At 46.7% G+C, this 13,825-nt stretch overlaps 1 protein-coding gene across 8 annotated transcripts in view; it reads right to left on the reverse strand.

Moving 5' to 3' along the window:
- HCFC2 (host cell factor C2) overlaps positions 1 to 4,020 on the reverse strand; it is a 44,351-nt gene extending 40,331 nt beyond the window's left edge. For 5 of the 8 annotated variants that reach the window (XM_036455130.2, XM_036455128.2, XM_045587577.1 and 2 more), the window contains exons 1-3: positions 3,821 to 4,020; positions 1,621 to 1,769; positions 9 to 169 (exon numbers count right to left, since the gene is read on the reverse strand). In XM_036455130.2, coding sequence (XP_036311023.1) covers positions 9 to 169; positions 1,621 to 1,769; positions 3,821 to 3,983 — 473 coding nt within the window. In that variant the 5' untranslated portion in view covers positions 3,984 to 4,020. Of the gene's footprint in view, positions 1 to 8; positions 170 to 1,620; positions 1,770 to 2,258; positions 2,430 to 3,820 lie in introns of all 8 variants that reach the window. The other 3 variants (XM_045587576.1, XM_045587579.1, XM_045587578.1) reach the window with 3 other exon arrangements.
- Between the last annotated feature and the right edge of the window lie 9,805 nt (positions 4,021 to 13,825).

A 13,825-nucleotide genomic window follows, 5' to 3' on the forward strand; every position in this document is an offset into this window, starting at 1 on the left:
CAGCATACCTGGGAACATTATTATTCGAATCTTCACTTTCATTTGCCAGGCCACCAAACAAATAGCATTTGTTACCATACAAAGAAAAGCTATGTCCAAGCCGAGGACAAGGAGGTAAACCAGAAGAAGGGGCATGGGGTTTCACTTTTTTCCATAACCAACGACTTGCCTAAAAAAAGAGCATAAATACACTCAGACAAAATCAGGAAAATATTCCTATGTTGCTAATAATATAACATCATACTAATGCATTTAAATCTGAATCCAACCAGAAGACTCCAAAAAGGTACTTTTGGGACAAATGACAATTAAGCAGATAACTTCTGGAATTAAAATAAATGTTTCAATAGAAATTTTGTCTAGTCTTCCATATTCACAGATTTATTTTAAATATATTTTTGTCAATTTCAGAGAGGAAGGGAGAGGGAGAGAGAGAAACATTAATGATCAGAGAATCATCGATCTGCTGTCGCCTGCACGCTCCCTATTGGGGATGGAGTACAGGAGCTGGGCATGTGCCTTTGACTAGAATAGAACCCGAGACTTTTCAGTGTGCAGGCTGATGCTCTATCCACTGAGTCAAACCAGCTAGAGCCATATTCACAACTTTATGCAATGGCAAATTATGCTTATAAAAATAAACACTAACAGTCCTAAACTATTTTCCAAATGAAACATTAAATATTATATATAGCTTTAAGATTAAATGTAATTTATGTACTCTTACTTTCTGAAATTAGGTACTACTCCATTAATGGTATATATTTTATCCTTTAAATAAGCACAAAGACCATTTAACAAATCAAACTCAAAAACTTATTCTCTAGCTAAACATGCTTTCTTGATCTGAAAGTATTTTTAAAATTAGTTGCTTACCAATAGGTATAACCCACCTACATCTGCCAGTTACCAGATGCTCTCATGTTATATTTTTAGGCTTTTGTATTTTAATGCAGTTCTCCAACTTCAGCCCGCAACACAAGCACTTGGAGGGCTTGTGAAAACATAGGTCATGCCCTGAGAATATATGCACAGTTCAGGAATAAAAGTCAATTAGGGCTGTCACAGTGGACTCTGGTTTAGTAGAGTGTCAAATTGAGAAAGGATATGTAAAACTGCTGTCCCTCTTTTGTATGTCTAGCCAGAAAAAAAAAAAAAAAAAAGATTAGTGTGAGGGTAACAATTTCTACAACTAAGGCAGAGCTTTTCAAAGTACTATCTGGGGACCAGCAGCAGCAGGTGGGAACGTGGTAGGAGTGCACATAGTAAGGTCCCATTACAGACAATATTCATCAGAATCTCGCGAGGCAGCGCGCAGCCACCTATGTTTTCACAAGCCCTCTAAGCGCTTCTGCTGCAGTCTGAGGTTGAAGAACTGCACTAAAATACAAAACCACAAACGTGTAATATGTACAATGGTGCTAAGTAACAGATATCTTAATGATAGAAACGTTCCACTGGGTATTGGAAAAATATTACATTAAAAACTAGTTTTTTGGTGAAGTGGAAATAATTTCTTCTGAACTATAAAAGGTGAAGCTCACACTATTTTAAGTTAATGAAATATTTTGAAGAATTATGAGCAATATTATTGAAATAAAAAATCTGAAATACACTTACTTGTAACTCATACAGCTCACTGCTGTATCTTCCATATTCAACCATTCCCCCAAATACTAATATTCTGGTACCATCACAGACAAATCCATGGGCAGCACAGCCTGGAGGGATGTCTCCTCTAACAGCTGGTAGGAACCACTGGTTTGTAACTAGTTGCCAAAACAAAATTAAAAGCAATTATTTTATTTATCTATTGATGAGAGAGAGAGAGAGAGAGAGAGAGAGAGAGAGAGAGAGAGAGAGAGAGAGAGAAGAGATATGGAGGGAGGGAGGAATGGGTTGGTGGGGGGGAGGAATGGGTTGGTGGGGGGAATAAAGATTGATTTGTTGTTCCTCTTATTCAGATATTCATTGGTTGATTCTTGTGTGTGCCCTCACCAGATATCAAACCTGCAACCTTGGCTTATAGGGACAACGCTCTAACCAACTGAGCTACCTGGCCAGGCCCTAAATGTAATTTTTCACCAACTATGAGTATGTACTCTATATATATCATCTACATCGGTGGTCCTTAATTGGGGGTGATTTTGCCCCTCACCCAGGGGCAAACTAAAATTTTTTAGTTGTCATAACTGGAGGGAGGGGGACGGTGCTACTGGCTAGTAGTGGGCAGAGGCCATGAATACTGCCAAACTTACAATTAAGTACAGTGCAGTCCCCCATCCACAAAGAATTCTCTCATTCAAATGTCAATAATGCTGCTGTTGAAAATCCCTAATCTACATCTTGTAGCTCTTACAAAAACCCAGCTCGGATATCATCATCTCCACTTTACAAGTGAAAAATCTGACAGCGCTGATTCTAGGAAACTGGCCGAACAAAACTCAAACTTATTTCAAAGCCAAAGTTTTACATCCAATTGTCAAATAACGTTTTTAAAAAATGTTTTTATTGACTTTGGAGGGAGAGGAAGGTAGAGAGAGACAGAGAGAAACACCCCTGTGAGAGAAACATCAACCGGCTGCCTCCCACAGGCACCCCCACCAGGATCCAACCCGTAACCTCCCGTGTGTGTGTGTGTGTGTGTGTGTGTGTGTGTGTGTGTGTGTGTGTATGTGCCCGCCCTGCCTGACCCAGAATCGAACCCACCACCTTTCAGAGCACAGGACCAAGCTCCAACCAGCCGAGCCACCCTGGCCAGGGCTCAGATAACTCGTTTAACTTCCTATGTCGGGGTGCCAGGAAAAGGAGAGGGTGAAAAATAAAAAATAAAAATAAAAGCCCCCTTATTCCGCTACTGTATTAACCTTTACATGACCACAGGATGAAGCGGCTGGGCCAAAGAGAAGTGACTACGGCCCAGACCCCAAAGTCAGGAATTATTAGCCCTTACACCAAGGAAACAGGTAGTATCTCCCGGGAGCGGGCGCATGTACACGTGGGGAAAAATGAAATCCCGGCTTCCTTTCCAATCCACGGAGGTCTCCGGAGCAGGGCCTCGGGGCGAGGGCGGCGGGCGGCGTGCGGTGTGCGGTGTGCGGCGGCGCTGGGGCTGACAGTCAGTCCCCTTCCCCGGCGCCGCGCGGCGGGGCGGCGGCACTCACACCCCGCTGTGCGCTGCTCTCACCCCCAACCACTTCCCCGGCCGTGCAGGGGGTTACCGGTCGGGGTAAAATCTAAACTGCCACCTGCCAGAGACCGGGCTGCATCGGGGGGTGAAAGCACCAGAAGCCTCTGGGTTCCCATCCGCACCCCAGCCCCGGGTCTCCCTTCCTCCGGAGAGAGGAAAGAAGGCGAGGAGCGGGAAGGTCCGGAGGCGCTTGGGTTTGGGGTTTTTTTTGGGTTTTTTTGTTTGTTTTTGACAGAAGAGGGGCCCGGGGGGAGCGAGACTTGGGAAGGAGGTGCAGACGGTTAGCAACAGCCGCCCTCGCGCGCCCATGTCCGCTAGCCTCGGGCGGGGGGAGGGGAGGGGACCCGGTCGGGACCGCTCGCCGCCGGAGGGCCGGCGCGTCCCGCTCGGAGGGGGGGGAGGGGGCTGTTCCGTCCGGGGGCACCGGGGAGACGAAGCCGCTCCCGGGACACGGCGGGACCCGGGCCGCCCGGCCGCGCCGCGCCCCTCGCGCCCGCGGGAGGAGGCGCTGACCGGGCGGTGACAGCTGTCAGGCCCCGGCGGCCGCCGCCTCGCCTCCCCTCCCCCTCCGCGGCTCCCACAGGCGGGGCCGGACACCGCCGCCGCCGCCGCCGCCGCCGCCGCGCCTACCCGTGTTGTAGACGTGCAGCTCGTCCGCGATGCCCTCGTTGCCTCCGCCGAAGATGATCATCAGCTCCCGGATGGCCACGGCCCGGTGTCCGTGCCGGGCGCGGGGGACCGGCCCCGTGAAGGAAGAAACCCGCCTCCAGTTGAGGAGGCTGGGAGCCGCCATCTTCCCAACCCCCGCCCCTCTACCCACAATGCCGCGCGCCGCCCGGGCCGTCTGGGCTCCCGGGGGAGGGCGGGGCCCGCCTCCAGCTGTGCGCGGGGGCGGGGCGGGGCGGTCACGTGGCCGCGGCCGCCCCGGGGCGAGGCCGGAGGCTGGCGGGCCGCGGCGCGGGGATGGTCGTAGCCGGGGAGCCCGCCCCCACCCCCGGGCTAACGTGGCCGGCCTGGGGCACCGGGGCAACAGGTTTTGGGTGGGAGGACATTTCCTACGGACCGAGTCTCCTCTCCCCACCCCTCCCAGAGCCCCGCGTTTTGTCGGTGCGAGAGGAGACGCAGCGGTTTCCTTTGGAGCATCTGGGATGTGCGGGCGGTCAGACCCGTTAGTTAGGCAGTCGCAGCGCCGGGGGAGGAAAGCCCGCGCGGAGGTGCGAGGCGTCAGGACGCGGGGAAAGTCTCTTTGCGGAGGCGGGTCGTGCCGCCCGGGCCGGGAGGATGCCCCCCAACGCGGGAGCGAGGAAGGGGAGTCTGGACCACGGCCCGGCGGCCCGGGCGCCGCGGGCTGAGACCCAGAGCGTGCTCGAGAGGACACAGGAGCTGAGCCTGCAAAGGCAACGCGGGACGCTCAGGCTCGGGGGTAACATTCCACGAAGTTTAGGAACGGGGAGCCCCGAAAGGTTCTTTTTGTGTGTTTGTTTTTGTTTTTGTTTGTTTTTGTTCTGTGTAAGCAGGTGAGATGTTATAGGGAAAAGTTCTGTTTTATTATAACAGTTGAGCGTCTTCCGTTGCCAAGCACTGTCCTGATTACCTCGCCTGTCTTCTCTCATTTGATCCTCCCAGCAAGCCAGGGAGTGGGTCCTGTGTCCTTTCCGTGGGTGGGGAAGTGAGGCACAGAGAAGTAAAGTCATTGTGCCCCCCCCCCCTCCGTCTCACACACACACACACACCCCGCACGGAGCCGAACAGGATTGGGAGCAGGAGTCATGCGCAGGGTTCTGATTTCAGAGCCCCTACCCTGAGCCGCAGATGTAACCCTTCTAAGTCAGGCTCAGCTGCCTGGTGACCTAGCCCTATGCAGAGTCACAATCAAAGAGACACAAGTCAAGCTGGGGGGAAAGTGGGAAGCAATAAAACCCCTATCTCACACTCTCAAAAAGTAGGAATACACACAACATATATGAAATTTCCTAACATTCCTTCTTCCTCCTCTTTTGTCATTTTCCATTTCTCTCCTATGTCTAGTTCAGTCCCCTTCCCCAACTCCCTCTCCACCTTCTCATCCATCTAAACTTTCTTCTGAGGGGTGATCGATCCTCTATCTTTTTTAAAGGAATTCTCACTGTTCTTTTCAGCTCCTGCTCCTCAAATTCTCCTTCTCACTATTACCCCAATTTCAAATATGCTCAAAGGAAATTTGGGAAGGGCGGCAAAAGATGGCTGGAAACTAAAGGGGATGTGAATATTTACGGTATGGAGTAAGATTTTCTTTGTCACATATCATAGGCTCTTAAATGTTTCTGTTATAAAGTTTATGTGTTTCTAAAACAAAACTGGAGAAGGGATAAAGCAATATGGTTTTCATAAAACTTAAGATATTTGATTAAGAAATGTACTTTAGCCCAGCTGGTGTGGCTCAGTGGTTGGACCAATCTATGAATCAGGAGGTCACGGTTCGATTCCCAGTCAGGACACATGTCTGAATTGCAGGTTTGATCCCCAGTGGTCGACATGCAGGAGGCAGCTGATCAATAATTCTTTCTCATCACTGATGCTTCTAGCTCTTTCTCCCTCTCCCTCTCTAAAATTAATAAAAATGTATTTTTTTTAAAAAAGAACTGTACTTTATTCTGAGAGTTCATTGTTAAAATGGCCAACTTTTATGAATGATTATGTAAGTAGATAGTAAGATATTTTTTTAATATTCTTTAAGAAAAAGATGAAGAGTAAAATTAAAAAGTTGCAAACTGCCCCATCAGGATTGGTTCAGTGGAAGGGTCCCAGTTTTGATTCCAGTCCAGAGCACACAGCTCAGTTGCAGGCTCTTCCCTGGCCCTGCAGGAGACAACCAATCAAAGTGTTCCTCTCACATTGACATTTTTCTCTGTCCCTCTCTCTTCCACTCTCTCTAAAATTAATAGGAAAATATCCTCAGGTGAGTATTAAAAAAAAAACAACACACAGAAATGGGCTGTCTCACAGTTTTGGAGGCTATACATCCAAAATCAAGGTGACAGCAGGGCCAAAACCGGTTTAGCTCAGTGGATAGAGCGCCTGTGGACTGAAAGGTCCCAGGTTCGATTCCGGTCAAGGGCACATCCCCAGTGGGGGGTATGCAAGAGGCAGCTGATGGAAGATTGATTCTCTCTCATCGATGTTTCTAACTCTCTATCCCTCTTTCTTCCTCTCTGTAAAAAAAACACTAATATATATATAAAGGAGGCATACTTTGGCCTGTGGCTGCATGACTCCCATCTCTGCCTCCCTCATCACAGCGTATTGTCTGTGTCTGTCTTTGTCTCTTCTTATAAATTTACGAGTCATAATGGATTAAGACCCATACTAGTGACCTCATCTTAGCTTGATGAGGTCACATCTACAAAGACCCTGTGTCCAAATAAGGGTCACATTTGCTGGTATTGGGTGTTAAGAGTTTAACACAAACTTTGGGTGTACACAATTCAATTCATGACTAAGTGTTTAATCCAATGGGAAAAATACTTTTTACCAAATCAGCTTTGACTCATCTCTGCTTAAATAATGAGTCTAGACTAGGGCCCCGGTTCCCAAGGAAGCTGCCTTCAATCTTAGAAACTACAGGATTGGAAGCCACCACCTAGGAGGAGAGTGTAGAAAGGGAAGAGAAGAGTGAGGCAGAAAATCACTCTGAATAAGCTAACATTTAGGAGGCACAGACCAACGGAGGCACTCATGAAGGAAATAGAGAATGAGGAGCCAGAGAGGTCAAAAGGGAACTGAATGAGGGTGATATCAAAGAAGCCACCCATGAAGGGGATTTCACAGAGGCGGAAGTGGTTATCAAAGCCAACAGGCATAGAGAGGTCAGAGAGGAAGAAGACAAAAAAAGTGTCTATTTGATTTGAAAATTAGGCTATTACTAAAATGCTCAGTGGAGCGGGAGGGAGGAAGGCAGAGTAGATCGAAGAATGGATAACGAGTGAAAAAGTACAAATATCATGTGTAGTCCACTTTTTATAGACTCGCCCATGAAAGAAAGAACAGTGCCTGGAGGGGAGACATGGGTACAGGGAAAGCTGTTCTTAACATCTTGTCAGTCTTTCTTTTTTCAACTGGATCCTTCTTTAGGGCCACAATCAAGACTCATTCTGGGCTGCTAAAACAAAATACGACAGACTAAGTGGCTTATAAATAACAGAAATTTGTATCTCATAGTTATGGAGGCTGGAAGTCCAAGATCAGGCTTCCAGCATGGTCAGGGTCTGCATGTTGCAGACTGCTGACTTCTCCCTGTGTTTTTACATGGTGGAAGGGGCCAGGGAAGTCTCTAGGTTCTATATTAAAAGGGCACTAATCTCACCCATGAGGGCCACATCCTCATGACCTAAAGCACCAAAATACCAAAGGCCCCACCTTAGGGGTGAGATTCTCAACAAATGAATTTGTGGAGGGACATAAACATCCAGAACACAGCAAGAGAAATGTCATTTGGAAATTCTTTCTGCCACACGTAGCAGAATATTCAACACATAGCAACTAAATGATAATGCTCATAATTATCTTGCACAAGAAATCTGGAGTTGGTGGCTCCAGAGTTAGTTCAGCACTTCAGTGGTGTCATGGTTTTGGGTAGCTGCTTTGGATTTCTCTTGATCTTTCCTTTGTGGTCATAAGAAAGCTTTTGCAGCCCTGGGCATTGTTATCCTTACAAAACCATGCCCAAAGGCATGAAGCAGGAGGATAGCCAGGATGGGGAAGTAGGACTCTCCATTTGCATGGACCAAAAGGCATCTTGTCCATAAGCTACCCAGAGCCCCCAGTTCCAGAACTGAAGCCTTTGTATATTAAGATGATGTTAGCTGCAGTGAAAGAAATACAAAAAAAAAAAAAAAAAAAAAAAAAGCTTTAAAAGTTGATGTGTCTTCCATGTAAATGAATATTGGAGGTGGCATTCCAAAAATGGCATGGCTGCTCTGTTTCACAAGTCCTCAGGAATTTGTAGATTTTATGGCTTGGAATTCCTCCTTCCAACTCATGGCCTGAGATGGCTGGTCCAGTTCTAGCCATTGCATCCACATTCCAGCCAGCAGAAAAAAGTAAAGAAAAGGAACATTCTCTTCTCCAGAACACATCCTGGGATTATTTTATTATTATATTTTTCTGTTTATAGCCCATAAGCCAATATTTAGTCACAGACTAATTGAAGAAGTTTGGGAAATATAGTGTTTTTCTTTTAGTCCTCACCTGAGGATATATTTTATTAATTTTATTATTATTTTTTTAGGTAGAGAGAACAAGAAACATCCATTTTTTTAGGCAAGAGAGAAACATCAACCAGTTCCCTCCTGAACGCACCCTAGTGGGGATCAAACCTGCAACCTGGGTATGTACTCTGACCAGGAATCGAACCTTCCAGTGTGTGTGGCAACGTTCCAACCAATTGAGCCACACCAGCCAGGAAATATAGTTTTTATTTAGAACTAGAGGCCCAGTGCATGAAATTAGTGCACGGGGAAGATGCCTAGGCCTGGCTGGCGATCAGGGCCAATCAGGGCCTTCCTGTGCCGGCTGGGGCCTTTCTTCATTCCGTGCCACCCTGGGTGGTCAGTGCACATCATAATGAGTGATCGAACTCCTGGTCTCCTGGTCGAACTCCTGAAGGGACACTTTGCATATTAACCTTTTATATAGAGAGAGATGGTCATTTACCCAGGTAATATTCAAGGTTCTCTTACAGAGAAAGAAGAGAGAGCAGACATGAGAAGTCATCATACAAAAGGGTGGCTACAGGAGTCTGAGAAGGTGGTTTGTTTGTTTGTTTGTTTGTTTTCAGCCTCAATCATTAGAAGCAGGCAAGGAAGAAGAAGATTGGAAATGAGAGTGGTTGAGTTAACCAACAAGGCCTGCCTCAGGAAGAGTAGAAACTTGAGTAACAAAATCTTGGAGGATCAAGAAAAGATAGATTAAGGAGTGCACATAGATTTACATGTATATTAAGGATGAATACGTATATATTTTTATATTATAGATTATATACATTATATAGATTGTTATATGCTTTAAAAATAGAATAGAAGCCCTTGCTGTTTTGGCTCAGTGGATATAGCATCAGCCTGTAGACTGAAAGGTCCCAGGTTTGATTCCAGTCAAGGGTACATGCCCCAGTTGCAGACTCGATCCCCAGTAGGGGATGTGCAGGAAGCAGCCCATCAATGATTCTTATTATTGATGTTTCTATCTCTCTCTCCCTCTCCCATCCCCTCTCCCTTTAAAAAGTATAAAAAATATAGCCGAAACTGGTTTGGCTCAGTGGTAGAGCGTCGGTCTGTGGACTGAAAGGTCCCAGGTTCGATTCCAATCAGGGGCATGTATGTTGGTTGCGGGCACATCCCTGGTAGGGGATGTGCAGGAGGCAGCTGGTTGATGTTTCTCTCTCATCGACATTTCTAGCTCTCTCTCTCCCTTCCTCTCTGTAAAAAATCAATAAAAATATTTTTAAAAAACAATATATATATATATATATATATATATATATATATATATATATATATTTAAAAATAGAATAGAAAACAGAAAGCTCTTTTGGACAATACTGTTCTAGCCCTTTTAGATTACATTAGAGAAGGTACCTACCTTCATCTCTCATCACTTTCTCTCCTTCACACCTGCTCCCCCATATCAAATACCCATCATCTACCTAGACTCATAATACAGCATAGAGGTTAAGATCGTGGGGTTTAGAATCCAATAGGTACAGCCTCTTATTAGCTTTTTGGTCTGGGTCAAATTATTTATTGTCTTTGAGCCTCAGATTCTTTATCTGTATAATGGGGATGATAATAGCATCTATTGCTTAGGATTATTTAAAGGCCAAATGAGAGAATATATGTAAAACACAGGCAGCCCTTGCTTTGCACGGTAGTGCTATCCTATAAAATGACTGTACCAGCTTAAATGCTGCAAAGGGGGCTTCTCAATGAGAAAAATCGCAATTGTTTGGTGAGCTTTAAAATTTTTGTCAAAATGCTTAAAACTCTTCCTGTTGGCTTTAAATATCTAGGCAAATGAAAATTAGTTAACCTGTTATTTATTTGTCATTCTGTAATTTAAAACATAAAGAACAAACTGTCTTAACTTTTGTATAAAACTTACCAATAAGGGGACCTTCTTATTACTGAACAGCGTGAGCACCTTTCCTGTGCCTTGGTAGGTTGGCGTACTCTTTCTAAATTTGGATCAGCTTGCCCTGACCGGTTTGGCTCAGTGAATAGAGCATCGGCCTGCAGACTTAAGGGTCCCGGGTTCAATTCTGGTCAGGGCATGTACCTTGATTGCAGGCACATCCCCAGTAGGGGGCGTGCAGGAGGCAGCTGATCAATGTTTCTCATCAATGTTTCTAACTCCCTCTCCCTCTCTCTGTAAAAAAATCAATAAAATCTACAATATTTAAATAAATTTGAATCAGCTTCCCATCTTTTTTTTTAATTTTTAAAAATATATATTTGATCCTTCACACTTACAATGTCATCAAACATCTTTGAGCGTTCCTTTCGTGTGGATTTTTCGCTCACCCACTTTCTCTGGAACATCTGCCTCCTTTTCATCACCACCACTTTCCTCCTTATGCTTATAGATTCACTCTTACTGACTTTTCCTGGCTGCCTATCTGGAGTTGCATAGTTCTATCTCACGGCCAGTTTCCTTGGATTTGGACTTCACTCCCCGTGTTATCACTTTTTGTTTCTTTACTACACTTCTGTCTTTGTTGGTCACTTCCCTCTGTTGCTCATATTTGTAAACATCACGTGGGTTTATTGCTGGGTGTTAAGCATTACGACATGCTTTGCTGTCTGTACATAGACTGAATAACGGTGTCAAAGAAGTGACATGAGTGGCCACTGATTCTGATGGAGACCTGTGATTTGCACAGTTATTTTTGAAAAGCTAGCCACAAAGTTTGCACCTGTGGGATTACAGTTGCTCTATGGTAACAGATTTGAACTGCGTTGCTTGCGGGAGAGGGATGACATCATGAAATTAAACCATGGTAACTGAAATCTGTGCTGTTGCCGTGCCAACAAGCACAGTTGCTGCACTTAAGCAATGCCTGGCAGGTAGTTAGCATCTGGGAAGTAGTAAATGGCTTTACTCCAGCAGCATCATCATTTTCGTTACATCATTACCACTCCTCCTCCTCCTCCTCCTGAGCCCCCAAGGTATCTGCCTCAGAGGGAGGGACTCAGACTGGGAGGCAGCAGACAGTGCCGTGTTTTCACCGAGAGCGTCAATTGCCATGTCCAAGGGATGCCTTAATTTTCACGGAGGACTCGGGCCAAGGGTTTATTGGCAGAGTTTTGAGGAAAGGTTTGGGGCGTGCCAGCAGGTCGACTGGACTCCAGCAGCAGAGAGGCTGGGCAGGCACTGCTCCCAGGATGCAGGGAGCAGATGGTGTCTGAGAGGCCTGTTCACAGATCGCACGGCTCTGGCCGTGGGTCTTGGCCGGAACTGTGGCCAACACACGGAGAGGGCAGCAGGCAAGAGCAAGGCAGGATTCTAGCCAGGGAGAGCCTACACCAGTTTCAAGAAAGGAAATTGGCACAAGAGCCAAGGAAGAAAAAAACGGTCATCTTGTGTGGGAGAGAGAACCCAGGTGCAAAGAGCAGAGTGCAGGAGCAATTGTGTAGATCAGGGGGTAACGGGACATCTAAGCTCCAGACAAGGAGACGACCCTTCAGTGAGCTCCATCAGGCAAAAGAGGGAATTGGGGCTCGTAGAGTTGTGCTTCCTGCCCCACATGGGTGATCTTGGAGCCCAGCGCCGGGAAACAGAGGCAATGAGCAAAGGCTTGTCAGCCCAACGCATCATTGCGTGAGTCACTGCTACTACAGAATGCTCTTTCCTTTCCTTCCAGTCGTCTTTAGCGGCTTTCCTACATTGTTATCTAAGGCTTATCTATCCTCAGCAAGACAGGCCCATTGGGTAAGAAGAAATGGTGTTCATTTGACTTTCAGCAGAAAAGAAACATGGAATCCTAACGAACCAGCTATACAATATATTGACACCCCAAATTTAAAATGCACGTGAAGCCAAAACTGGTATGGCTCAATGGATAGAGTGTTGGACTGTGGACTGAAAGGTCTCAGGTTCGATTCCGGTCAAGGGCATGTACCTTGGTTGTGGGCACATCTCCAGTGGGGTGTGTGTGTGTGTGTGTGTGTGTGTGTGTGCGCGCGCAGGAGACAGCTGGTCGATGTTTCTCCCTCATCGATGTTTTGAACTTTCTAGCCCTCTCCCTTCCTCTCTGTAAAAAAATCAATAAAATATATTTTTAAAAATAATAAAATAAAATAAAGTGCATGTGAAATGCATAAAGGTAACACAGGACCGCATTCAGGTATATGACTGAAACCTGACCCACGTGACTTAGCACAGAGGGCTCCTCTTCCTCACGCTGCAAGCTGTGTCCTGAGTAGTTAGGTCAGAGCTGCTGGGGTGACTCCCGATGCCATTGGGGACTCGGGCTCCTCCGTTGTCCTTGCTCTGCCCTCTTCACACATGCCAGGCTGCTGGCCACCCCATGCAAGGATGTCTTCTGTTTCCTTATACAGATCAACCCTCCACTCTTCAACCTGGTCCATGCCCCTCGAGGCTGGCAGACGTGGATTCTGTCACTTGAGCTCCCTTGCCTTCTGGCTTCCATTTGGGTTTGGCCACTGGGAGGCACCACCAAGAGGAGATGGTGAGGTTGGAGGAATGAGCCCCCTGGTCCCTTTTCTGTGGGTCAGCACTGGCTGTCCCTATTAGGCTGCCGTGTTCACACAGGTACTTCCTCGCAGACCTGCTAACTACCTCCTTCCCTTGTCCTTCAGGGCCAGACACAGTGTGGCTCTCTGCATTTTCTTTCTTTTTTTTCCTTTTTAAAAAATATATTTTATTGATTTTTCACAGAGAGGAAGAGAGAGGGATAAAGAGTTAGAAACATTAATGAGAGAGAATCATCAATCAGCTGCCCCTTGCACACCTCCTACTGGGGATGTGCCCGCAATCAAGGTACATGCCCTTGACCGGAATCGAACCTGGGACCCTTCAGTCCGCAGGCTGACGCTCTATCCACTGAGCCAAACCAGTTTTGGCCCCCTGCATTTTCTAACCCCAGGCCACTGAACCATCTCTTAATCATATTTCCCTAACGCCGTCAACTGCACACTTCAAATAGCCTTTTTTTTTTTCTTTTTCTTTTTTTTTTCAAAATCTCCACCACTGGCCTATGAATTGAGCCATCTGCGGCCTGCCAGGCCCCTCGCTGACTCGACACGGCAGCCTCCGCGCACAGCCGCTGTGACCATATGCAGCAGCCCAGCGTGGACCTCGGTCCTCGGAGCTGCAAGATGCTGCTCCCCTCCAGGCCTGGGAGTTAGATTTCAGACAGAAAGAAAGGGCACAAGGTACCACACTGCTCTCTGCCAGGAAAACGTAGCTTTCTAGGAAGTCAGACAGCAGGCTCTGCTCACAGGCCACGCTAGCTGAGGATGTCTGAGGAGACAACTGTTGTTAACCAGCACCTCCTGCCCCAAAAGGTAGTGTTTCTGCTGAAACCGGTTTGGCTCAATGGATGAGCATCGATCTGCGGACTGAAAGGTCCCAGGTTTCATT

Source organism: Pipistrellus kuhlii, unplaced genomic scaffold, assembly GCF_014108245.1.
Source record: "Pipistrellus kuhlii isolate mPipKuh1 unplaced genomic scaffold, mPipKuh1.p scaffold_m20_p_3, whole genome shotgun sequence".
In the NCBI taxonomy this organism is placed as follows: Eukaryota; Metazoa; Chordata; class Mammalia; order Chiroptera; family Vespertilionidae; genus Pipistrellus; species Pipistrellus kuhlii.